Raw genomic sequence first — 24,698 nt, 5'->3', positions numbered from 1 at the left:
CCTAAGTATAACGTACGCGGGCAACCACCAACACGTGGGATGAATGACACGTGGCATCAGGGAAATAATCAACGGTCAGGAATTCCTACGGAGAGACGAAAAGACGCAAAGGTTAAAAAGTAACCTCGAAAAGCGGAAAAGTACACTGTAAAAGGGGCGGACATTTAATGCGAATGACGTCTGCCACGCGGGCGAATACTCTGACTAGATTACTCTGCTCCAGAGCGAACTAGTCAGACCAGAGGGGGGAGTAGCTGATGAGGAGTAATATGTGCAGAGCAGAGAAATGATATAAGCCAGAGGAGCGGGCTTCATCAGAGAAACGGGCTTCCGCAGAGAAGTCAGAGGGATGGGCCTTACCAGAGGAACGGTCTGCACCAGATGAGTCATTCTCGCCAGAGAAATGGTTTTCACCAGAGGAATCACCAAAAGAGCGGGAAAATCTCCCGCTTGAGGACAGAATTACTATTATGCCCCCGGCCATGCAAGACGCGTGCTCCAGCGATGAAATTACCCTTTTACCCTTAACGTGTAATCTATAAATAGCCATTAGCATGTACCTTGTAAACTTACGTTATCTTCACTTGCAATAGAGCAGTAATCGGATTTTTGTGCTTTCAACCTTACTTTTCTCTCTCGTTTCCCAAGCAACACTAGGTATAATTCGAAATTCAATGATAATATACCGATTAAATCTATACCCGTTCAACTATACTTCACCAGTTACCTAATCAAACTTATTTTACAATTAATTAAATTTTAATTATGAAATAATAAATACTACTAATTTAAAAATATTAAATCCCAATCAAAACTTTAACTGTTAATTAACCCCTAACTAAAGGAGGTATATATATTTCCCCGGATGAAATTATAGTGTGCCTCAATTCATGTTTTCTGCATATACTATAGATTCCTAATTAACTCCGGTCGAGTCATGACTATCAGACTAGGTCGGACTCCTTTAACGTATACTACAAACTCCTTAACAATATGTAATGCTGAAACTATGATAAACATATCTATTGACATTTTAGGAGATTAAGAAACTTAATTTTTAGGAGGAAAGTGGTTGGTCCACACTAATTAAGTATATTTTTTATTTATTTATCATCATTATTTTGACGATGAAGTGCAATCTGTTGGTAAAACACTCATCCTCCAACTAAAAAATTGGGATTTGAGTCATTTAGAATATTAAAGTGTGGGTGTGGGTGTGGGTGTGGGTGTGTGTGTGCGTGTGTTTTTTTTTTAAATATATATTTTACTTAAAATAAAAAATAAACTTATTCAAATGAAACTGATGTGTGTGAATTAGTTGTCTAGATTTATGTTTATTGTCGTGTGTTTTTATTTGATTTTTCCCAAGTTCGTTGGCATTTTGCGTAGGAATTGCGTGGATGGAGAATGAAGATGACAAATATCGGGAGATGATGAAAGTCGAGAATTTTGGATCAAGTTGAATACTTTTGGAAGAGAATTAGAGATTGGGCTTGAAGTTAATTATTTTATATTTAATTAAACCTAATACTCTTGTTTTGATTATTTTTTTGGGGCTTATGTTTGTGAGGGCCGAAAAAGCCTATTTAGTGGAGCTAGGGATTAATTTATCATTGCGTCGATGATCGGATTTGTTAAATTGGTATCGATTTATTCGAGCCGAGTTACTTTTCTTTGATTATTTTCTAGTGTTATTTTATTTGATTTAATTCGCTTTCTTAGTTAATTAATATTTCTTTCAATTTAAGGCGTGGCGTGGCTACACCAATTTTTAGATCTTTAGGAAATTGATTGCAATTACCCGTTCTCTGTGGTTCAACCCTACTTACTACTAATTATATTAATTCTTAGCTATTGCAGAAATTATTTGGTGGGATACGACGTCCACCAGAAACGTTCCAAAAAAAACAACGAGCCTGTTAAAGTGAAACAGGGATAGTACTATATTTTCGCCCCCAGAAAAGGCAAGAACGTCATCACGCAATCACGGAACGGGGACATGATGTAGCCGCCTTGTTCTTTTATTTATGTATCTTGAAAAATTGATTTAACGGGAAAAAGTAAAGGCTTTGGCGCACACGATATCTAATAATGTGATATGTGGCGTAGCAAATCAAGTATAAGATTGGTAATGTAGATTTATTTTATCGTAGATCTATAAGAACATGATGAGATAAATGGAACGTTCAGTGAGAAAGCTTAGAAAGTCAAATAACTTGTGACATTTCTGGCAATGCAGAATTTAATATATAATGCTCATCCACATCATTTAATTAAAATATTTCCCACGACTAGACGTTAATTGAATTAAATATTTGAAAGTCTTTGCTGGATGTGGATCCGTCGCCTGATTTTTTTTTTCTTTTTTCTTTTTTCTTTTTCTTTTGTATATTTTCAGTTAACATCAAAAGATTTTTGAAAAATAGGCTATAGGTGTATTCCCCATACACGAATACACCTGTTCAGCGACCCTACGGGACCCAACAATATTGATTCATTTTAAAAAATAAATATTTTTGAAGTATATTGTTAATTTTGATATAAATTTGTTAAAAATAGAATTTCAAATATGATTTAGATTTATTTAAGTTTTAGCTATACATGTTTATGTACAAATTTTTATATTTATATACATAAACATGCTTTCTATTAGCTCTTCACGTTAAAATTTAATATTATTCTTAGTCTCATTCAATTGACAATATTGTTATTATACACTATTTTAATAAAATAATATTTAAGAAAATAAAAAAATTTAATATTATTCTTAGTCTCTTGAAAGTTTTAGATCAACTCAATATGAGTTCATGGGCACAAACAGATCGCAAATCAGAGTTCGAACGAGAGAGATATGATCGAAATAAGAAAGTCGCGCTCAGCAACGGAACGACGGCGACCCAGGCGGTAAACGTCGACCAGGTCGCCGAACTCAATGTTTTCTCCACGTATTTGCAATTTTTTGATTTTGTCAGTATTTTTGAGTTTTGTACTGTATCTATTCTCTGTGCCTATATGTAGGTCATTTTCTTGACCTATTAGATGACTCTCTACACCTCTCTTCACCTCTTTTCATGTTTTCTTTAGTTTTTAGACTTAAAACTTTATACCTTTCATAGATTAGTTTTATTTTTCTGTCAAGATTCAAGATTCCAGCCATTCCTTCATAATTCTTTTCGGGTTTTATCTATTTTATCTGTTTCAATTGCTTTCTTTTCTATTATGTCTTTTAATATTCATTTATTTATGTCAGGCTAGTTTCGTTTATGATTAGTTGATTGAATTTTTGTATTTGGTTTGTTGATATCAATTTGTCTTCCAGCTTGTGATTCATAATTCCTGGTGTTTGATTTCTTATGAATTACCTGATCAATAATTTGCATGTTTAGCTGTTAAGTTTGAGACTTGAATGTGACAATTATTTAGCCGATTCAAGATTGCATGATATAGTTTTACCTTGAGACTTGAATGTGATAAATTGGTTATAGAAAGTTATTCTTTGTGTGCTATTGATAGTTAGTTTATTCATTTGAGACTTGAATGTGATAAGGGGCTTATTACTTTACTTTCATAGTTGTTAGTTAGAGAAAGATTATGAATAGTATAGTGATCTTTCAACATGATTGGATCAAAATTAGTAATTGAATCAATAGGTTGAAGGGATGTGTTTAATTAATGATAGTACATTCCCTAGTCAGTGTTTTATTATTTGATTTTATTTGTTGAGTTTATTTGTTTAGTCTTGAGTTTAGTTATTTTCTCCATCATATTTTTGTTCGTCAGTATATTACAGTAGTATTTATTAGGATCATTCATAGTGTTTTCGCTTATCAGTCCCTATGGATACAATACTCAATTTGCTATTTATACTACAATTACATCGTATTTGTTGCGGTATTTTTATTTCTAGTAAAATAGTGATCACAATAATAGAGTTGTATGTTTCCTTTATTTTGAGAGAGATACAAGAAACATATATATTACACTTGAATTAATCAAATAATGATTATGCTATTACAAATTAGATTAAATATCCAAACAATTGTAAGTATAATCTCACATCCAAACAAAATATAACTACACATCGCAAGTGAAATTTGAATCAATGATCTCTTGGAAGAGAGAGTTTTTGATGCTTCTTTACTTGGATTCTTCGACAAAGTTGTATATTTTCTCGAAGAATGCCTACTAGTAAAATGTAATTTTTTTATGTCAAATATCTCAAATTTGATTATTATCAATACTTTTTATATCGAATTATCAATATTTTTTATGTCGAGTTTTTTATAAGTGAGTTTTCAAATTTGATTTATTCCTTTTGTGCTTGTAGATTATTCTACAAGAGATCACTTATTATTACACAAATCGACTGATTAAACCCTAACACGCGTGAACATTTTAAAATTGGGAATTTAGGAAACATTTATCATCCCTTGGCTCCTCATAAACTATTCTCTCCACCAGCCTGTGAGTAATATATATAAGCTGACAAATAATTATTTATGAACAACTTGTTAGTATTAAATTTTTCTATCGAAGAACATGCCTGGCCACATATTTAAATTAAAAAAAAAAAAAACGATCCCGAACTATCTGGTCAAGAGGATATATAACATGTGAGATTATAAAGCCCAACGGTGATATCTTTATTCTGAATTTATTCCGTAATTTTAAGAATTTTTGTAGTCAAATTATACGTATCAAGAAAATAAAGAAATTTATCTTTATAACCTTAATAAAATATCATAATAAATGCAAAGGTCAAATGAAAAGAATGTTAATATTCTCAAATTTTGAAGCGCGTTTCAAAATAAAATTAAAAAATAAATATTATGTGAAAATAAAACACTTAAAATAACGTAATTAATCATCCCATGTTCTTTATGTTCAGTCCAATTTTAAGTTGGATCTATAAATACTTACTACACAAAAACTTGAGTACAACCGAGTGTACCGTACAATCGAGTTGATACCCACTCAGACCCTGACCTGCATTTTGATTTGAACCCACATTCTAACACAAATAGTGTAAATGACACTATTCGGTTATACAAATGACACTGCCTATAATTGACACAATTCGGTTAATTATATAAATGACATTGTAATATTTTAAAATGTTGTAGCGTCATTTAAAATATTATAGTGTTATTTACAGTAGTATCATTTATATTTTTGAATAGTGTCAATTATACACAGTGTCATTTACAATATTATAGTGTCATTTATACGTATTATCATTTGTATCACTACAACAAAAATTGGTTTAAATGACATTTAAAAATGTTGCAATAAATAGCTTATTACAACATTTTACTTTTCTCCACGGTGAATCTTAATGTCGCCTCTATGAGTGTAGCTAAAGATAAAATTAGTTATTGTGACACTTCTAAATGTCAGCATAAATTGATAAGAAAATCAGATTTTATAAATATATTATGACATTAATGATGGGAAAAGGTGTATAACCCAACGTTTGTTAGTGACTCTATAAATATAATATAAAAACATCTTTTTGCACTTTAAAACTTAAAATGCATATACGCAGATATTCTATATCTCTGACTTCATAATTTAATTTATGTCATCAAAAAAATTATCAACATTATTAAAACACATGTTTAACAGAAATATATAAAGAACATATATATATTTCAAATATTAATTCAAATTTCACAATAATGAAAATGGTCAATAAAAAAAAGGAAATAAAATCATATTATCTTATTCACTAATAAAAATAGCACTAAATCCTACCAACTATTTTCAAAACAAAATTAGACCGAAGCTCTTGCCAAAGGTAAAAAAACTATTGTTCTAACGCTATGTAGTTGCATTCTTCAAGTTCTTCGTGTGAACAAAGTTGTCCTAAGATCCTCGAGTGCAAGAATCATAGATTTTGACAACATCTGCAAAGTGTCGCCTGAAATAAAAATTTATACAGCCTTAGATTTATGTAAAATTGCTTCTAATATATAATGAAGTAAAACTGCACTATGTGTCGAATATCATGGTCGAGCAATCATTTCATCAAATAGATCTTCGAGAGTTTGATAATAAAAATACACCTCATGCAGGCTTGAAATGCATCAAATATGCATATTACGGAGAGCATATCGAGAGAAGTTGATTCACAAAGGATAATGCAAAAACCTGTAAAGTGCAACAACAACTTATCAATTAAACACTCAAAAAACCACACTCCTACCAGAAAAGAACACAAATAGATCCACATGTATACAAATTCCAAAAAAGAAAAAAACACAAAGTTCTAGATTATCAATGCAAGCACCAAAGACTACTAATACCTTCTCAACAAAGAACAAAAGGGTCGCTGATATTTCATAACACAAGCATAATATCATGGCATGCATTTTCATCGACTCTTATGAACAACATTGTTTCCCAAGGCATCAATAATCATGCTAAATTGGAAAACCAAAAAAGAAAACCAACTGAGAATAAATACTACCAAATACCAATAGAATGTTCTGATCAGCTAAAGATTCATGCACTTTATATAAACTGGATACTTAATTTTATCATAAAAATAATATATAGAGAAAATAAAAATAATATCTTGATGGTTACCTTTCTTTGCATTTTAAATATCACCAGTTCAATGCAATAAGTTCATCATTGCAATGCCACTTTTATAGCCTTGGCGAAGAGATTTCTATTACTCTAGTGAAACAAGAATGATGGAATATTCCAACCTGAAAACACATGGAGATAATAAATTCTTCTGTTTGATAACTTATTGCTTATAGTTTCCATGAGTAAATAGGTGGAACTAAATAGCACCATGAAAGAGAGTGGATATCCCATCGAACCAGTCCCCTGCATATGTAAGAAGAAAACAAGACAACATTTAGGTTTCCTTGCTGGAAAGCAGAGATAACAAACCTGTAAATTGAATAAGCATCTTAAATGAGTGGCTCAGTGCCTTCCCAGGATCCCTTGCTTTCACCAAAAAAGAAGAGCTAAATTGCATTGCACTACACACCTCTCGCTATAAACCTGAAATTAGTACCGAGGACAGTGTAATTGACGTAGTCAATGATTCAACATGAAATTCTCTATTCCCTCACCAAGACTAAAAGGTAAAATAAATAATACAAGAGACACAAAAAAGAATGACATCAATATATAGAAAATCAAGTAGTTTAAACAATTTTTTAAACACATTGGCAATTATTAGTAAATTTAAATGTTCTTGGCAAGAGATCATGCTATCCTAACAAAGACATTTGAAAGCCAACTTCTATGGTTTAGAAACTTGAAAAAACCAGCTTTATCCAAGACATAGAGAATATCATTATTGCTCAAGTAACAGAAACCATGTGCAACAAAGTCCTTCATCTCCAGCTTCTATTAATGGTTCAGGCTGAAATAAAATAAAAATAAAAATAATAGCAGGAGGAAGAAATTGGATCATAAATTCAGTAAATATAATATTTCATTCCACACTTCTATAACTTACCTCATGAATCAAGACATGCTTTACTGCAATGCGAGATTAATATAACACGAATTGTAACCCTACTAGAAGACAAACCAAATAAATATATGAGATAGTTCTAGAGCAATAATACTAAGTATTCATCATTACATTGAAAACTCAATTTGTATAAACATCTAACTAGCTTCAAAGTATACAAAATTGCTAAAGACTGCAAAGTATTACGATAGTGGAATTTGCATAGATGCATACCTTAATTCTCTACAAACGACATCAACTTTCTAAACAAAACAAACTTCCTGAGGATTCCAATACCATACTTCAACTTTCTAAATAATATCAACATCAAATTTCTATATATTAAAAAGGACGATACTAGAGCATACATAATACATTTGCAGTTCAATTCTGCCAAAATCTTAGTCCTCTTAGAATAAAAGAGATATCAAACACCAAACAACAACACTAAAAATTTTCTTAGAGAAAAGGTAATTAAAGGGAGAATTTCAATTCATCAAATACCAGTTAGAATTCGATATATATCGCGAACCGAAAATAAGTAAAAATTCTCCCTGCTCAAGCTGTCGACCAACTGTAGTTGCTGCCCCCCTTTCGCTGCCAAAATTGGTAACGCTATTACCTCCTTTGGCTTTCACCCACATCAGCCGCTTGTCATTTGGTCGGATTGGCACCGTGCACACCTGAAGTGCCGACCGCCAAATGATCTGCCGCTTGAACTATATATCCACTTCGCAATCTGCCATCTTGCCTTCTTCAAAGCACAAACCCTTCCCCCTTTCACCAATTACATATGTAATAGGATGAAAATAAAGATTTTGGCTGTGGCGTAAATTGAATTGATAAAAATTGGGAAAGTTCTAGTTGTGTTGGTGAAAAAAAGAGACTTAAACACGTTGATTAGAAAAAGTACAAAGGCGGTTAATTCTTTTCTATTTTTCCAAGTAAAAAAAATGTAAAAAAATTAGTGGGAGAGTTGGACTTGGCGCCACTTTAAAGTAAATGAAGGTCACTAATTTCTTTTTTATTTTCCCATATATTATTAATTTTTGTTAATTAAGTTAGAGACAATTTATCTTTCTCGTAAGTCAAGACACATTGCATTGTCACAATTGAGTTGATAATGCGACATAAAGTTTTTGATGTCATGATAGTGATAAATAAATATAGCATTAACCAATATATAAAATTTGATGTCATAATAGTGTTCGTATCATGACACCGCTCATGTAGTGTTGTAAAAAGGGTGTAGCTATAGCCCATTTTTTTTGTAGTGTATAACTAGTGTCAATTACAGACAGTGTCATTTACACAGTTCGGATTAGAATGCAAATTCAAATCAAAGTGCAACCCGATTGTACGGTACACTTAATTGTACCCAAAATCACCTATACTTACTAAACGGAAAACAAACGACCAAGTTCAATCTTTTTAACCACAAAAGTCCGAATTCTTCAGACGAACAAGGACCACAAGTTCAAATCAAGATTCCTCTAACAAAATGCTAATCCCTATTTTAAGCCCTAATTAAACAATGATCACCTGTTTAATCCTATCCACAATATTTTTTTATCTTGAAATAAATAATACCTACTATAATAATAATCCCAACCAACCAACCCACAAAGAGTTAACATATACGTGAAACTTGGTCGGCGCTATGTGTGGCCCAGATTGAAGATAGTCACGCCAGCATATATCACCTTCTTATATACTTATATTTATCTCAAATCTGAAATATATTTGTTCTTCTTTTTGGATCAAATTCCAAATATTATTAAGCTCACATGGACCATCACATTGAACGACAATTCCAATTCTGCACGTTATTGACAGCTAGGCGAGCACAAAGGTTTTTGATTGGATGTGCATGGACTTAATGCCATTGCCAACTCAAATTTATTCCTTTTTCTATTATAATTTATTTACTTTTCTTTGCCATGGTTTTCTTTTCCTATTATACTAAAAATATGATATGTATTTTGTAGTAGTATTTTTAGCTATAATGATGCCGTGCCATATTCAAACTTTTGAAGTCTTTTCCAAAATTGAGCTTGATTTTAGTTTTTTAAAATATGAAACCGTGCAGAAAGTTTCAATTTTGATCCATAATCGAGAATTCAATATTTGGCAAGGTGAATCAACTTGCGTGGGATTAAAATATATACCGTGGTGAAATTCGACGTAAGGTGGTAAAAGAAATTTCCATATCATCATTTATTTTTTTAGACACTACCCCATATATAATGCTTACAATTTTACCCTTTTAACTTACACTATTTACTCATAATCTATTTAACAATACCCTCATTGTGGGACCCTTTTTCCACTATCATTACTACAAACTTTCATGCATAATTTTGGGGGACGGGGGAGTATTATTTTTGTATAAATAATTATTTATATATAAATTATTTTTAAATTTATTTAATTTAAGTTAATATAATTGAAATTATATTAATTTGAATCATATTCCCTAATTAAATGTTAACCTTTTGTTAGAATAATAAAAATTCTTTTTATATAAATTTTTATTTAATAATATTTTGAAAAAAAAGTCAATATTGAAGATTTTATTTCATCTGAGCATCATCTCGTCTGAACCACCCTGTAGGATCATATCATCATCTAAAGCTCGGAAGACGACATCTAATGTGTTGAACACCAGACTTTTGAGCATCATCTCGTCTAGACCTTAAAATACAAAAAATGAATTTTTATGCGTCAATTTTTTTAACATCACTATATGGAGGTTTAAAAATCAAATTTGACTTGTGAGATTGTATGATTTGGAGCTTCTAATATCATAACATCATTTTGTATGGAACTTGAAAAATTCTTGACAAACTTTTATGCATTACTAACTTTAAATATTATAATTGGATTTCAAGAATCATCTCGTTTGGAGTTTGAAAGAACAAATTTAACTTGTGAGTATCATCATTTAATTGGGTTCCGAGAATCATCTCGCTTGGAGCAATTCAAATTGTATTAGTCTCAATCATTCCGCCAATTAAATATAGATTTTTAATTTGGAGAGCAAGAGCTTCTTCTTGTATAAGTTTTATTTTAGTGAAACCGTATAAAAAAATCAATGTGAAATGAAGTGATTTATAAGAATTCTTCACTCGATTGAGATTATTATAAATTTAATACATAATTAAACATTTCTAATGTATTTTAACATCATATCCTCTATTGTTCTTTATCTAAATTCTTCATTTATGCATTACTAATTTCACAATTTATCTGTTATTATTATTATTATTATTATTATTATTATTATTATTATTATTATTATTATTATCATTATTATTATTATTATTATTATTGTTGTTGTTGTTGTTGTTGTTGTTGTTGTTGTTGTTGTTGTTGACGAAACTGAAACGAATAAAGCTTTTAGATATGAAAAATATATTTTTCTTCCCTATACAAGTAAAATGTACGGATATATTTTATAAAAAATAAAAATAGAATTTTAATTATTTTGATAGACATAAAATAAGATTTTGTTTTAAAGTAATCAGGTTATAGAATTTGTGCCTTATTATTCAAACATGTAAATCAATGACCGAACCCGTTTATAATTTACATACACGTGCATGTCTCACTTCAAACCTCAATTTAAAATTGATTTTATTGAAAATTAAGAAGATAAATATTATATATATATATATATATATATATATATATATATATAAATTCATACAGTATAATATATTGCAACATATGCATATAATATATACGCTTTTGAGAAATATAAAATTAATAACAAATATACATCTAATCACTAACATTCAATTAAAATCATTTATTGTATATAAATTATAATTTTTTCTTGTCAGACATGTAAATCTAATTTTTATCGAGATAAAATAAATAATAAAATTTATTAATTTAGATCATATGTAAGTTATTATTATTATTATTATTATTATTATTATTATTATTATTATTATTATTATTATTATTATTATTATTATTATTATTATTATTATTATTATTATTATTATTATTATTATTATTATTATTTATATCGAGATAAAATAAATAATAGAATTTATTAATTTAGATTATATGTAAGTTAATATTATATATATATATATATATACATTTATTATTAATTATATTTATTAAGATTAATGAATTTTTATATGAAATGTAATAGTTAATTAATTAATAAATGATGAAAATTATATATGGTAAATTATTGAAATGGAACAATTTTAAGCATGCCATATAGATTAAGGCTTAATTAAATATATTATAAAGAAGATTGGTGATGAGATTTGAAGATATAATTTGTAGGACGCGACCTCGGTTACGAATTTGTCACATTATGATCCGGAGAAGTCAAACTTAATTACCCAATGAAACTACCAACAGGCAACAAGCTCTGGAAAAGGAAAAGATTATGCCGTGGGCGGTTGGTTTACGTCATATAATTAGTTTATAGTACTATATTTTATCCAATTGTTATTAATTAAAATACTAAAAGCTTCAGGTTAGCTATAACCACTCCTTATTGACTTTAATGATCGATGCATTCAAATTTAAGAATCTAATTTAACGAGAGAACAAGAGCGAAGAGCATTCAAGTTTCAAATGCATATATTTTGAGTAGTACATGGAGATCGACATTGTAATTATGGGTGGTAGCAAAAATATTCCTCCGTATAAAATTGAAAATTAAATAATACTGTTTATCAATTTTGCGTTTATCTACAGAAAAGTTGTCACCATCGTGACATTATCACCATAAGTCCCAATTTTAAGATTTTTTGACCAAATCAGAGAGAGAGAGGAGAAAGAGATACCCTTCCATAAATTCTTAAATCTCAACATGTACAATTTTTTTCAAATATACTCATTGAAACAACTCAATATTGTCGATTAGTTTCCCTCAAAAAAAAAAAATTGTCGATTAGTTTCTAACATGTTAATCTAATTATATATTTGTGCTCAAAATATCAAATTAAAGAAATCCTAATTATATGCACCAATTTACAAATTTGAGATAACCAAATTAACTGAAATGAGATTTAGTGTACCACACTTTATGTTCCACTTTGTGTCCCACTTTCAATTCTATTTAATTTTTTATTTATATTTTCTTCAATTTCAACTTTATATGCTTTAGTTTAATCTTGTGATTATTAACTAGGGTTTATTCCATCAATTTAGGGTATATAATTATTTTTTATCATTTAATATCACTTTTATTAGCTAATAATAGGTTGATAAATTCAATGTCATGGTATATACTTTTTAATAAATTTAATTTTTTGAAATAAAACTTCAATATATATAATTTATAGTATTATAATAAATTTTATTTTTATAAAAAATATTTTTAAAATAATAGATATAAGCATGAGACACAGTGGCACACTGAATCTCACCTCAAATTAACTAGTAGAGTGGGCGTGAGTTTCGTAACAAGACTATAGATTTTATTTTCGAATTAAACTGGTTTTATATAGGAAATGAGTTTTTCAAAACACATCCACCCTCAAATAATTAACAACTACAATAAGCCCAATTAACTACAAAACTTCTTAGAAGGCTGCTATGAATTCTCAATTTAATACTAGCAAATAGTCTCGTTAAAATAAAAAGAAATGAAATAAAGTAATCTTAGGATAGAATATTCCACGTAGGATGGATGAATTTCTCCCTTCATTTATCTATTGTGACGAGGCATCTGGTATATACTAATCATAGATGCTCATATTAAACTATTTGGATAAAGTTGTGTTTGCCTCAGTATATATACCCACTTAGAAAGTGCTATTTCTCTCATCCCAAACCATAATAATATCTTCTTCTCTATCTTCTCTTTTTTCAAGAATTAATTTATAATTCATTTTTGGAAAAAAAGAGAGAAGAAAATGCCAGGAATCGCTTTCGGCCGTTTCGATGACTCGTGCAGCGCCGCCTCCATCAAGGCGTACGTCGCCGAGTTCATCTCCACCTTGCTCTTCGTCTTTGCCGGTGTCGGCTCCGCCATTGCTTTCAGTTAGTATCCAACCACTTAAATTTACCTGTTTTTATAATTAAATAATTTTTTAGTCAAATTTGATTCTGCATGCATTTGTAAATGAGATTATTTCAATCAGAATATTATAGGATTTTACGAAATTTGGAGACAGAATAGGCCGTCGCTGATCGCCAATTTTTTGCAGTGATATACTGCTGTAACAACACATTTTTTTGCTGTAATTTAGCGTGTATATAATCTCATATTATACATTATAGGAACTAATTTAAGTGAAATTGGTTTCTTTTTCCTTGGATTAAAATTTTGAAAATGTAAGTCTTCTTTCTCCTTTTTTTCACCAAAAAAGACCAAAAATCTTTAACCCTAGATCCATGCATGCACATGCACTAATTAACCTGCATATTTTATTTAATTTTTTTAGTTCAAGTATATTTTTCTGATGGACTGAAATTTGTGGCTTTTCAACAGACAGTTTGACGGCCAACGCCGGCCTCGACCCGGCCGGGCTCGTGGCGATCGCCGTTGCCCATGCATTCGCTCTCTTCGTGGCTGTTTCCATCGCCGCCAACATCTCTGGCGGACACGTCAACCCCGCCGTCACCTTCGGCCTGGTTGCCGGCGGCCAGATGACCGTCATCACCGGACTTTTCTACTGGATTGCTCAGCTTTTGGGTGCCGTTGTTGGTTCATTCCTGCTCTCTTTCGTTACCGGCGGTTTGGTAAGTCAACGCTTATATATTTTAATCGCAATTATTAAGATATAATTAACAGGGCCGGTCCTGACAAAACTGAGGCCCTGGGCGAAATTAAAAAATAGGGCCCTAATATAATATCATACTACCACTACAAAAAAATGCATAATTTGCGACCAAAATTACCGGCGGCCCACCGACGATGGAGGGGACGACCGTGTTTTTCAAAATAGCGGCAGAAATACCAGTGGCAAGGATGCCTCCGGTGATCACCGACAGCGCTGCCGCCGGTATTGTTAATATTAATTAATTTATATACTTAAATATATTACCGGCGGCGAGGTGCAACTAGCATTTGCATCTCGTGCAATGCACTGAAAATATTTTTTGTTTTTACTATTTGTATAAAATTAATACTAATTTAATTATTATACTTATAAATATAATAAAAAATTAAATTTAATTGAATATATTTGAATTGAATCTTAAAAAAATAAAAAAAATTCACAATTATAAAATTTGATATTAAAAACAAAAATAAAAAATAAGTTAAAAAAAATTAAAAATAAAATACTCCTAATTTAAAAGAATTAAAAATATATTTATTTAAAAAGATGAGAGAGGAGAGAGAAATTTATAACATTTTAATATTTAAACATGCATAAATTTTACATTTTAAATCAAATATTTTCATAAAATATAGTTTCATATTAAAGCTCTTATCATGATCTTTAATTTGATATGCATATATTTTATAATTAATTGAATTTCACAATTTTGGAAAGAAATGTAACAACAAATAAGAAGTTAAAGAAAATAAAAAATGAAAATAAAAAGAAATATATATAGTTTAAACATAAACCTTCAATTTTATTATAACTACAAAATTCTCACTCAATTTTGAAATTGATTTCAAATTGAAAACTCTCTTTTTAATATAGTATAGATATAAATTTGACAATAAATTATGTTGGCCAAAATCATTTTGTTAGTATACATAAGATCTATAATTAATACTAGGATATATTAAAAATTTTGGGCCCTCAAATTTTTGGGGCCCTGGGCCGTCGCCCATGCCCGCCCACCCTCAGGACCGGCCCTGATAATTAATTAATGATATGTGGAGAATATATTTGCTAGGGTGTTTGGTCGTGTGAGTTTATAATTCCATTAGTGTCGTGATATATTAAATTGAACCTTGAAATTAAAATACAGATAAAACCATTAATGGTCCACCGGCCAGCAAATATTGTATACTTGTAAAATAATGTATACTTGTAAAATAAAAATCTATACATCTCGAATTTAGGGGGTGCTGAGGTGGGCTTCAGCACCCCAGCCAGCAAATATTGTAAAACTTGAGTATTTTATCATAAAAATTCCTGAGATATTTTTGTGTTGGTTGAAATTAAAACTATGTAGGCTATTCCGATCCACGGCGTGGGAGCCGGAGTGGGAGCCATCCAAGGGGTGGTGTTCGAGATCATCATCACCTTCGGCCTGGTCTACACAGTCTACGCCACCGCCGTGGACCCCAAGAAGGGCTCATTGGGAACCATCGCCCCCATCGCCATCGGTTTCATCGTCGGTGCCAACATCTTGGCCGCCGGCCCATTCTCCGGCGGATCCATGAACCCCGCCCGCTCCTTCGGCCCCGCCGTTGCCAGCGGCGACTTCTCCGGCCACTGGATCTACTGGGTGGGCCCACTCATTGGCGGCGGCCTCGCCGGCCTTGTCTACAGCAACTGCTACATCCACCACGAGCATGCACCACTCGCCACCAGCGACTTCTAGATTTGTCTGGGGGTCGTTGGATTTTTTTTTTTCTGTAATTTCACATTTGTTTGTGGTATGGAAAAGTTTGGAATTTCTTTTGTAATAAAAGGAAGAGAGGAGAGGGGAAATCTATTTTTCTCTCTTTTTTTTCTTTTCCTTTTTTCTTCTTCTTCTTTTAAAAATGTTTCGAGAAATTTGGTGGGCTGTTTGTAGCTGTAAATGCAATTTCTTGGTGTAATGGTTTGTTCTTTCTGAAAAAGATGAAATTGTGAATGATGTTTGGTCCCATTTGTCTCACCTAGGATGCTTTTTGGCACATTCTTTTGAATTTGATGCTTTAATATTATTACATATATCCCAATCACGAAGATTATAATATATTTACGTTGCAAGTGGAGCTTAATAATGCTATATTTCAAATATTATTATAGGATCATATCATAAAGTAAAATATGAAACCAGAATGCCATACTAATGGTCAAATTCTTGATGCGATAATATTATTCCATGTTAGAGTAAAAATGAGCAAAGTAAGGGATAAATTCTGTTTTGTAAAAAATGAGAAATTTAATAGGTGAATTTATTCTATCCCATATTTTTCCATGATAAATTTACGATAAAAGAGAACACACCTTTAAATATAGGATTTTTCCAATCATATATTATGAGATATAAATCAAACAATAGCTCAAATAAGAGAAATAATCAAAGATTAAGATATTCCAAAGTTTCAATCTATCGAAGTAAACAAAGAAGTCTTACTATATTTTAATCTATCAAAACCAATCCTTCAAAATAATCGCTCCTTAGAGCATCTGTAGTGGGGGGTTTGGGTGCCGGCGCGCTCGACCAAGGCCCCCAAAATACCACACTTCTCCTCTGCACCGGGCTTAGAAGCTGAAAATTGGTTGGGTGCGTGCAATGCAAAGTCCAATCACCAATTTCCCTACAATATAAAAAAATAAAAATAAATATTCAATGGTAAACTGAGAGAAATAGTCGAATTTGACTTTTTTTTTCCTTCTATAAATACCTACTTAGTTCTTCATCATTTTCCACTACTCTATTCTTCATCATGCATTTATCAACTACAAAAATGTTTTCTTCCAATAATTCTTCCAACAATTCGACGCTATATGGCCCGAAACATTACCCTTCGTGACAGCCGAATGCAGGCCCACCTTCATAATGATTTGGTCAAGCATATATGGGCACGATTTGGTCCTATCGAACCATAGTTATATATTTTTTAATTATTTTAATATTGTTTTATTTAAATTAATGTAATATTTAATTTTAGTTTTAATTTTAATGAAATTTTTATTATTAAATTTAATGTTAAAGAACATTAAAAATAAAGATAAAATGAAAAGAAAAATTTAGGCTATTCAACTATGGAGAAGATACTCTTAAATAGTGGGGACCACTTTTAAAAGCCCTCATATTCGGAATAATTTAGCGTGTTGAGGTGACTTTTTTGACAACCAAATCATAAATTAGTAAATGCATATGAAAAGCATGTATTCTCTCCGTCCCCCAAATAACTTTTTATCTTTTTTTTTAGAGTCTATTCATTTTGGGACACTGTCCCACCACTGATAATATCTCATTTATTCTTACTTTTCAACACTTTCAATATTAATTACTCCATCCGTCCCTCCCTGGAAATTGCGACTTTATTACCATATTTAGATGTCTCTAAAAATTGTGATATTTCTTTATTTAGAAATGACTTCACAAATTTTTACACTCACTATTTACAAAAAAGTGTGGAATCCAATCTCCACTCAAACACAACTATCACATTTTTTCTTAAAATCTGTGCCAACTTTTTAGCGACGGGGGGGGGGGGAGTATAACGCATTTTCATCACTTTTAATATTAATTATAATATATTTTCACTATTTTTAAAATACTCAATAATTTTATCTTAAAATTTGTGTTCCTCCCCCTTAGGAAGTTATTTGTGTATTTGGTAGCATTTAGACAAATTCTAAGAAATATATATTTCGAGAAATGTTGACTAGGTGGTGGCAATAAAATAGATGTAGTCCTTATCCAAAATGCTATGAGTACCGTGATAGGCTATATAATAAGGGTCTGAAAATCATTTACAACCTGGCTATTTCATTCGATAACACACCCATCAATGTCACGTTTTGTTTCTTTATCACACTTAGAAAATGCATATTATATGCAACATCTCACTTTGTAATTACATATATATTATGTACGGGATACATAACTTATAATAGAGGTTTTAATTTAATAATAATGTAAATCTCAACAAAAAATATAGAGTCTCCAAGAATTAAAAATGGAAATCTGAACAAATATATTTTTAAAAAATAAAATATTATTAAATCATAAACAAAAACATAAAAATAGGGCTAGAAGAAGGGGTTGAACCTTCGACCTTGTGGTTAACAGCCACACGCTCTAACCAACTGAGCTATTCCAGCTTTTTATTGTATGTGCCTAATAAAATCTATTTATATGCACTCTGAAATGATCATTTTTGCAACTCTTTGAGTTTATGTCACATAATACTACTGCATGTTTGAAAAGTATATTACATGAGGCATAATAACGCACAAAATATAAAAAAATCAATAGGAGCTAAAAGCTTGAAGGATAATGCAAACGTATCTAGCTAGAAAACATCATACATAATTATTTCCAAACCAATATTTACAGATCATGTACTATATTATACATAGTCTTCACTGTACAAACACATATCAAATGCAAATCTTCTGTTAGGAATATAATCACATCAAATTTTCACAATATACATTCACAACAGGCTAATGTTTAACAGCTTTAGATGCAGATTCTTCAATCCCAATCAGCCTAACCTTCATCTTCTTTATTCTCTTCAGCTGCTTCACTAAGTCTAGCCGTTCATCCGAGTAGGGAGAAGGGATCTAGCAACGGGAAATGAGGCAAAAGATAAGGCGAAAAATTAGATAAAAATATGTAAATAAAAGGTGCAAAAAAAAAAAGAAAAAAAGAAACTGACCAGATTAGGCATGTATTTCTTGATTGCAGCAAACATAGCTGCATGGCCTACAGCAGAAACCTATAAAACAGACAAACTCTGCTGTTATCTTGATCATGATGATGTACTAAAATTCTAGAGACTAACGTAGTTATGGAAGGGATTCTAACACTAAAACAACGTAAAATCTTTGATCAAACAACTGCACTAAAACTAGCTTACTGGAAGTAGCATTAGTATTGCTACTGGAATGAGTGTGAACATGTCTGATGTTGTTCTTTGAATCTTCCTCCTCTCCCTCTTCGTCACTCTTTGGCCACGCAGTTTCTTCTGCACGAGCCTCATGGTATACGAGATGTCCACGAAGAGCAGCTGCGTGCCCATCCAGACATCCTAAAAGTAGTTTAAGGTTGTGTATAAGCAAGACTTTTGAATATGCAGTGTCTATTGATAAGATCATTTCATTCAACTCACAATGCTTGCAGCTACAAGATCACGTGTGTACTTTCTGAGAAAATTGCGTTGAAACGCCTTTGGTTTTGATGTATGGCCCGAATCTAGGAAGTTTTCACTTTCACCTTGAAATGAAGAAGAACTAGTAGCCTGCCATATCCAACAAAATTTATCTTGTTTCAATGGAAATCCTTGGTGTAAATCGAGAATCCACAAGAGAAACACAACGAAAATGCAGAAATCTCTTCAGAAACAGATAATTGCACAGATGGTTTCAAGATCCTTAGTGATTGATCCATTAGGCCTACCAGATTTTGAATATGCTTCTCGACTTTGTTGATTTCAGTCGGTCTATAACGTGTATCCACTGCATAAGAGCTCTTCGCGCCCTTCATCCATGAAGAAGCCATCATGTCAGGATCATTCTTCTCCACAATCTTCTGCATTTCACTGCAAGAAAATGAACAAAAAAATGCAACTTCACACACGCAGAGTTCAAAGAAACATTTCTTTTGTTAGTCTATCGTGTTAATAGACCTCACATTGTTCCATCATAAGCCACCCAGTAATCTTCCAAACATGTAGACAGCAAGGCTTGACTGTTCACACAATGATAAAAATAAAATAAAAAATCAGAGGCTTTGCTAATCACAACAGCAGCAAGCAGAAAACCAGCAAAATTGGAAAAAATCTGATCACCTTCTAAGCAAGAAATTTAGCAGATCAGCACCTAATGCTTGATGTTTGGAATTGCTGCAATGAGCATAGCCCAAAATCACGTCGTAGCATACAGTGAAAACGGCATGTAATGTGATCTCCTTCTCTGCTTGAATGGGAGGGTGCTTTGATCTCCTTCTCTCTTGACGCAGCTGATTGTTGTATGCCGCGTAAAAGTTGAGCCATCCGATCTCATCGATTATCACCTGTTTGAGAAGAGTTATCAGCCATCCGATACTATATCACTAATTTTATTATCAATTTTAATAGTGCATGCTAATAGACCTCCATCAAGAGCTGATACTCGGATAAGGTTGAGAACTCCGGATATATGAACAGGATGCCGCACTCCAAGTAGCTGCAAAACAACACGAAACGAGCTCAAGTAGAGTATCTTCAAGCCAAAGACACCAAAAATACAACAAAAAACATACCTCACAAAGTCTCTTGTTTGCTTGTCAAGAACCCTAATCCCATGCCTTGATAAGAACAGCCTCGTTTCTCTTCCAAGATAAGCAAACAGAGCGAGAGTGGCCAAACTGTTTTCTCCGACCTGCCAACATCCATAAGGCCGTCACTCATCTCTACACGAGAGGTGGAGACATTATTGAAACGTTCCAAAAAAAAAACAAAAGATATGTGCTTACCTCATTGCTAAGAATGCGCGTGTTGCTAGCAACACTTTCTCTGTGAAATGCTGCACAGAGTTTTCTCTGAACCAAACGAATCCAAAACTCAACATCTTCAACATTTTTATGAGGTAGAATCTTGCTTCCAAAATAGGACAGAAAATCCTCCTCGAATCCCGCCTCAGTTGCTAGAAAATGCAGTTTATCAAGAGGTACTAAATTGTTTGTTGCATCCATGAGATCGAACAAGGCATCCCCGATTGAATCTGAGAATAAACAACACGAAATTCGCTCTGATCCTAGCTTTTGTATACAAGCACAGCACGTCATGGCCATGGCTGTTCCTGCAACACCACTGAATTGTTTGTGCTTAGAGCTCAAACCTACAAGTATGTAATCAGACAGCACGGTTTTTTCTTTCTTTTTTCGACTGACCTCCCAGCATACTCCATAGTCCATTTCTTGAACAATGCCATGAAAGAACCGGATATTCGTGGAAGCTCCACCATCCTGAACCATTGCACTAGCTTCGGGTCCCTTGTGTTTAGCTGACTGTCTATGAGATCTCCTAGAAAGTTCGCCTTCGGAGATAGGCTGATTGGAACAAGGGGAATGATCATGCTGCGGTCGAGATGTTGGACTTACACAAGATTGAAACATTTGTTGGACTTACATGTTGAGAACTGGAGAAGGATTGCTGCTGCGATTGTGAGAGAGGAACAACTCCACTTCTGTTACTGCCATCAGCAATGCATAAACTGCAACCTGAAACAAGTTTCAATCTACTTCTAGTCTTACAACCTTCACCCATAACAAAACTTTTACAATTTTCAACAAATACCCAACTTCTTACTATGTAATACTCCTAATCACATTTGCTGAAAAAAAAGTGAGAATTATTTTTGTCAAAGTTTATATTTGTATGAATGTGTCATAATCCCATGTAGCTTAAACCTTAATTACAACCTCAACCACCACAAAACTATTACATCTTTCAAGATATAAAAAGTTAAACAATTTATTATGCAATGCTATCAATCACATCTACTGATAAAAAGTTATTTTTTTTTGTCAAAGTTGGTATGTTATGATCCATATGTAGTTTCAATCATTAATCACCACGAAACAATTAAAATTTCAAGAAATAACCAATTAACTTCTTATGATGCAATATTCCTCCTAACCACATCTGCATGCTAATAAAAAAGGATCATTATCTTTGTCAAAGTTGTATCTGTAATCTGTATGAACTGTGTTATGATCCCACGTAGCTTCAACATATATTACAACCTTAATCACCACAAAACTATTCCAATTTTCAAGATTTAAAGAAAATAACCAATTTCTCATTATGCAATGCAAATCACCACCACTAATAACAAAATCATGACCATCTTTTGTCAAAAATCATTTAACCTGATATGATATGTGCTTGTGCCACGCATGCACGTCGACGCCAATCCATGCCATTGCGAGCGGTGGGCCGGCTCCACCCAATCCAAGACTCTTCACTGCAGCAGAGAAGCTTCTAGCAGATTCATGCAGTAACCACACAAGGCAGTTAACGCGGTTGAACTTCACATCATTAGTCAACAAAGAATGCTCCTCCAAGCCACTCTGGCTGGAGTCGGCAGCCAATGAGGATGATGACAGCGCGCCATGCTGGAAGGGTGACGTGGATCCATGCTTCAAGAGGAATTGTCTTGACACAAGTTGGTTTTTAAGGACATTGATATTGTTGTTGAGATGCAGTGCACTAGTCCTCATCTTCAATCTCTCCTCTGATAATGCACTTCTTCTGCATTACATAACACTCTTTTCAGAACTTATATATGGAATGAAATCAAAACAGATATTTTTTCAACAACTCACAAATTTACAACAAATTCGTTTCTTTCAAAGTGTCGCATTTGGAGGAAATTCTCAAAATTCGCTTTGCACTGCCTGAATCCAAAAAGACTAACAATTTACTTTTTTAGAGAAAAATTCATAAACGCACACATTTCTACTCTCTCACACACAGGGCGATTTAAATGTAAAAGTTATTCTTATTAACTATGAACAAAGCATTGTTGTAATATATAAAATATATAATATATTAATATAGATTATAAATGAAGCATTCGTACACATAAGACAACATCATCATGAAAAGAAGCCTCATCATAAGACAACATCATCATAGAAGAAGCATTATTGTATGTATAAAAAAATTATTCGTGTGAAAATTAGTCCTTATCATATATTACTAAGATCTATGGACTAGAGTGGTTCCTAGTTAAGGGTGTTCTCAAATTAAACCTTATATATATGAACGGATGAATATTGTAATTTGCAAGCAATACATTTTGTCACGTATAAATAAACAAAATCTACAATTAACCGCAAAATAATCGCTGATAATTTAGCCAAATTTCACAGAAATGCACACTGAAAGAAGATGCTGTGTCGACATAAAAATTAGTAAATTACATTTTTTTTTTATCAAAATAGATTTTTAGGGGTATTATTCCAGTTGATTTTTTTCAATAGTATACCAACGAATTACATGTAATGCAATATATATTTGTTACGTACATATTTATAATAGTTCACTAAAGGTGACATATATCAAGAAATAAAAACAGATCAACTATTTAGTTAAGTAAATTATGTCTCTCTAACTACACTAAAAAAAATATTCTCTCTAAGAGAGCCAGAGAGAGCAATAATAAATAAGTAAAAGAGCTTACTGCAGGTTGCAGCGCAGTGTGAAGCTTAAAGCCATTGAAACAACAAAATAGCAAAAAGAGAAAGAAAAATGGTGTTGGTGGGCTTTATATAATACAACCGAACTTTAATTGAAAACATCGAAGCAGAAATAAGATAACATCAAATTGAGAATTAGATAAGGTAAATTCATGTTGAAAATATTCATTGTGATATACGCTTGGCAGCTAATTAAATATTAAAATTGATGCCATCATAAAATTATCATCATTGGATCAATTGATTGCTTCATTTCCTAGATGTCATCGACTATTGTCCAACTTCTGTCGTTTCGACGAAGGAGGATATATTGTGACTGCCATGATTATCGATTTACGTAATTGGTTTCAAGTTTAAAGTGAAATATATATTTTTAATATAAAATGATGTTACAAATTTGTGTTATATAGATCGACAAATAGGTGAAATTTTCTATGGACATTTATGGGTGAATTTTAACTTGAGTAGTGATAAATTAATTAACATAACTAGCAATTGAACCCGGTGCAATATTCACGAAAAATATTTTTATATTCTATATTTATATAAGAAACAATATACTTGCATGACCATTTTGAAGAATAAAACACAATATTTGACCACTAATTGAAAAAACACAAAATCTGACAATTTTTTACGTTTTAGGACTGTTTTGCCATTAGGGCAAAATAGTCTTTACACGTAATAAATGACCAGATTTTGTATTTTTTTAATTAGTGGCCATATATTGTGTTTCCTTCTTCAAAATGGTTATTTCAAAAGCGCTATCTTTATATAAAATTGATACAAACTCTAATTCAATTATCATATTTATAAATATAATAAAAAATTAATTTTAACTAAATATATTTAAATTGCATATTAAAAAAATAAAAAAATAAAGAAAAATTCACAATAATAAAAATTGATATTATGAAAAGTAAAAAAAGATATAAGTTTGTTAAATGAAAATAAAAATAAAAATAGAAATGAAATGAAAAATAGATTTATTAAAAAAAGATGAGAGATGAGAGAGAATGTTTAAAATTTTAATCTTTAAATAAATATAACTTTTACATTTTAAATCAAATATTTACATAAAATATATCAAATTAAAGTTCTTATCGTGATCTTTAATTTGACATGCATATTAAATATTTTTATAATTAATCGAATTTCATAATTTTAAAAAGAAATAAAACAAAACAAAAAATATAAAGAAAAA

The 24,698-nt window shown here is 31.5% G+C and overlaps 2 protein-coding genes, 1 long non-coding RNA gene and 1 other non-coding gene across 5 annotated transcripts; 1 reads left to right on the top strand and 3 right to left on the bottom strand.

Moving 5' to 3' along the window:
• Window positions 1–5,617: 5,617 nt before the first annotated feature.
• On the bottom strand, window positions 5,618–8,488 carry LOC131007752 (uncharacterized). The gene is made up of 4 exons (XR_009096252.1): window positions 6,904–8,488; window positions 6,589–6,713; window positions 6,066–6,150; window positions 5,618–5,920 (listed from the first exon to the last, which is right to left on the bottom strand). It is a non-coding gene; the product is annotated as an uncharacterized LOC131007752 (long non-coding RNA).
• A 4,705-nt stretch (window positions 8,489–13,193) lies between these two features.
• Window positions 13,194–16,232, top strand: LOC131007751 (aquaporin TIP2-1-like). Its single transcript, XM_057934655.1, has 3 exons — window positions 13,194–13,495; window positions 13,947–14,197; window positions 15,593–16,232. The coding sequence occupies exons 1-3, from the start codon at window positions 13,369–13,371 to the stop codon at window positions 15,962–15,964; spliced, it is 750 nt and encodes a 249-aa protein (XP_057790638.1). The 5' UTR covers window positions 13,194–13,368; the 3' UTR covers window positions 15,965–16,232.
• A 2,102-nt stretch (window positions 16,233–18,334) lies between these two features.
• Window positions 18,335–18,408, bottom strand: TRNAN-GUU (transfer RNA asparagine (anticodon GUU)). The gene has a single exon. It is a non-coding gene; the product is annotated as a tRNA-Asn (tRNA).
• Window positions 18,409–18,596: 188 nt separating this feature from the next.
• On the bottom strand, window positions 18,597–23,673 carry LOC131007750 (uncharacterized). 2 transcript variants are annotated; one of them, XM_057934654.1, is made up of 14 exons: window positions 23,479–23,673; window positions 22,163–22,544; window positions 21,420–21,511; window positions 21,182–21,340; window positions 20,765–21,101; window positions 20,552–20,670; window positions 20,403–20,475; window positions 20,100–20,323; window positions 19,943–19,999; window positions 19,709–19,850; window positions 19,422–19,550; window positions 19,170–19,340; window positions 18,969–19,028; window positions 18,597–18,873 (listed from the first exon to the last, which is right to left on the bottom strand). In XM_057934654.1, exons 1-14 carry the CDS (start codon window positions 23,511–23,513, stop codon window positions 18,754–18,756), a joined length of 2,100 nt encoding a protein of 699 aa, XP_057790637.1. In that variant the 5' UTR covers window positions 23,514–23,673; the 3' UTR covers window positions 18,597–18,753. The 2 variants fall into 2 exon arrangements, with proteins under 2 accessions (XP_057790637.1, XP_057790636.1); XM_057934653.1 differs by lacking the exon at window positions 23,479–23,673 and adding an exon at window positions 22,619–22,822.
• Between the last annotated feature and the right edge of the window lie 1,025 nt (window positions 23,674–24,698).

Source organism: Salvia miltiorrhiza, chromosome 2, assembly GCF_028751815.1.
Source record: "Salvia miltiorrhiza cultivar Shanhuang (shh) chromosome 2, IMPLAD_Smil_shh, whole genome shotgun sequence".
Classification (NCBI taxonomy): domain Eukaryota; kingdom Viridiplantae; phylum Streptophyta; class Magnoliopsida; order Lamiales; family Lamiaceae; genus Salvia; species Salvia miltiorrhiza.
The sequence above is the reverse complement of the archived record's forward strand: the minus strand, read 5'-3'. Positions and strand labels throughout refer to the sequence as shown.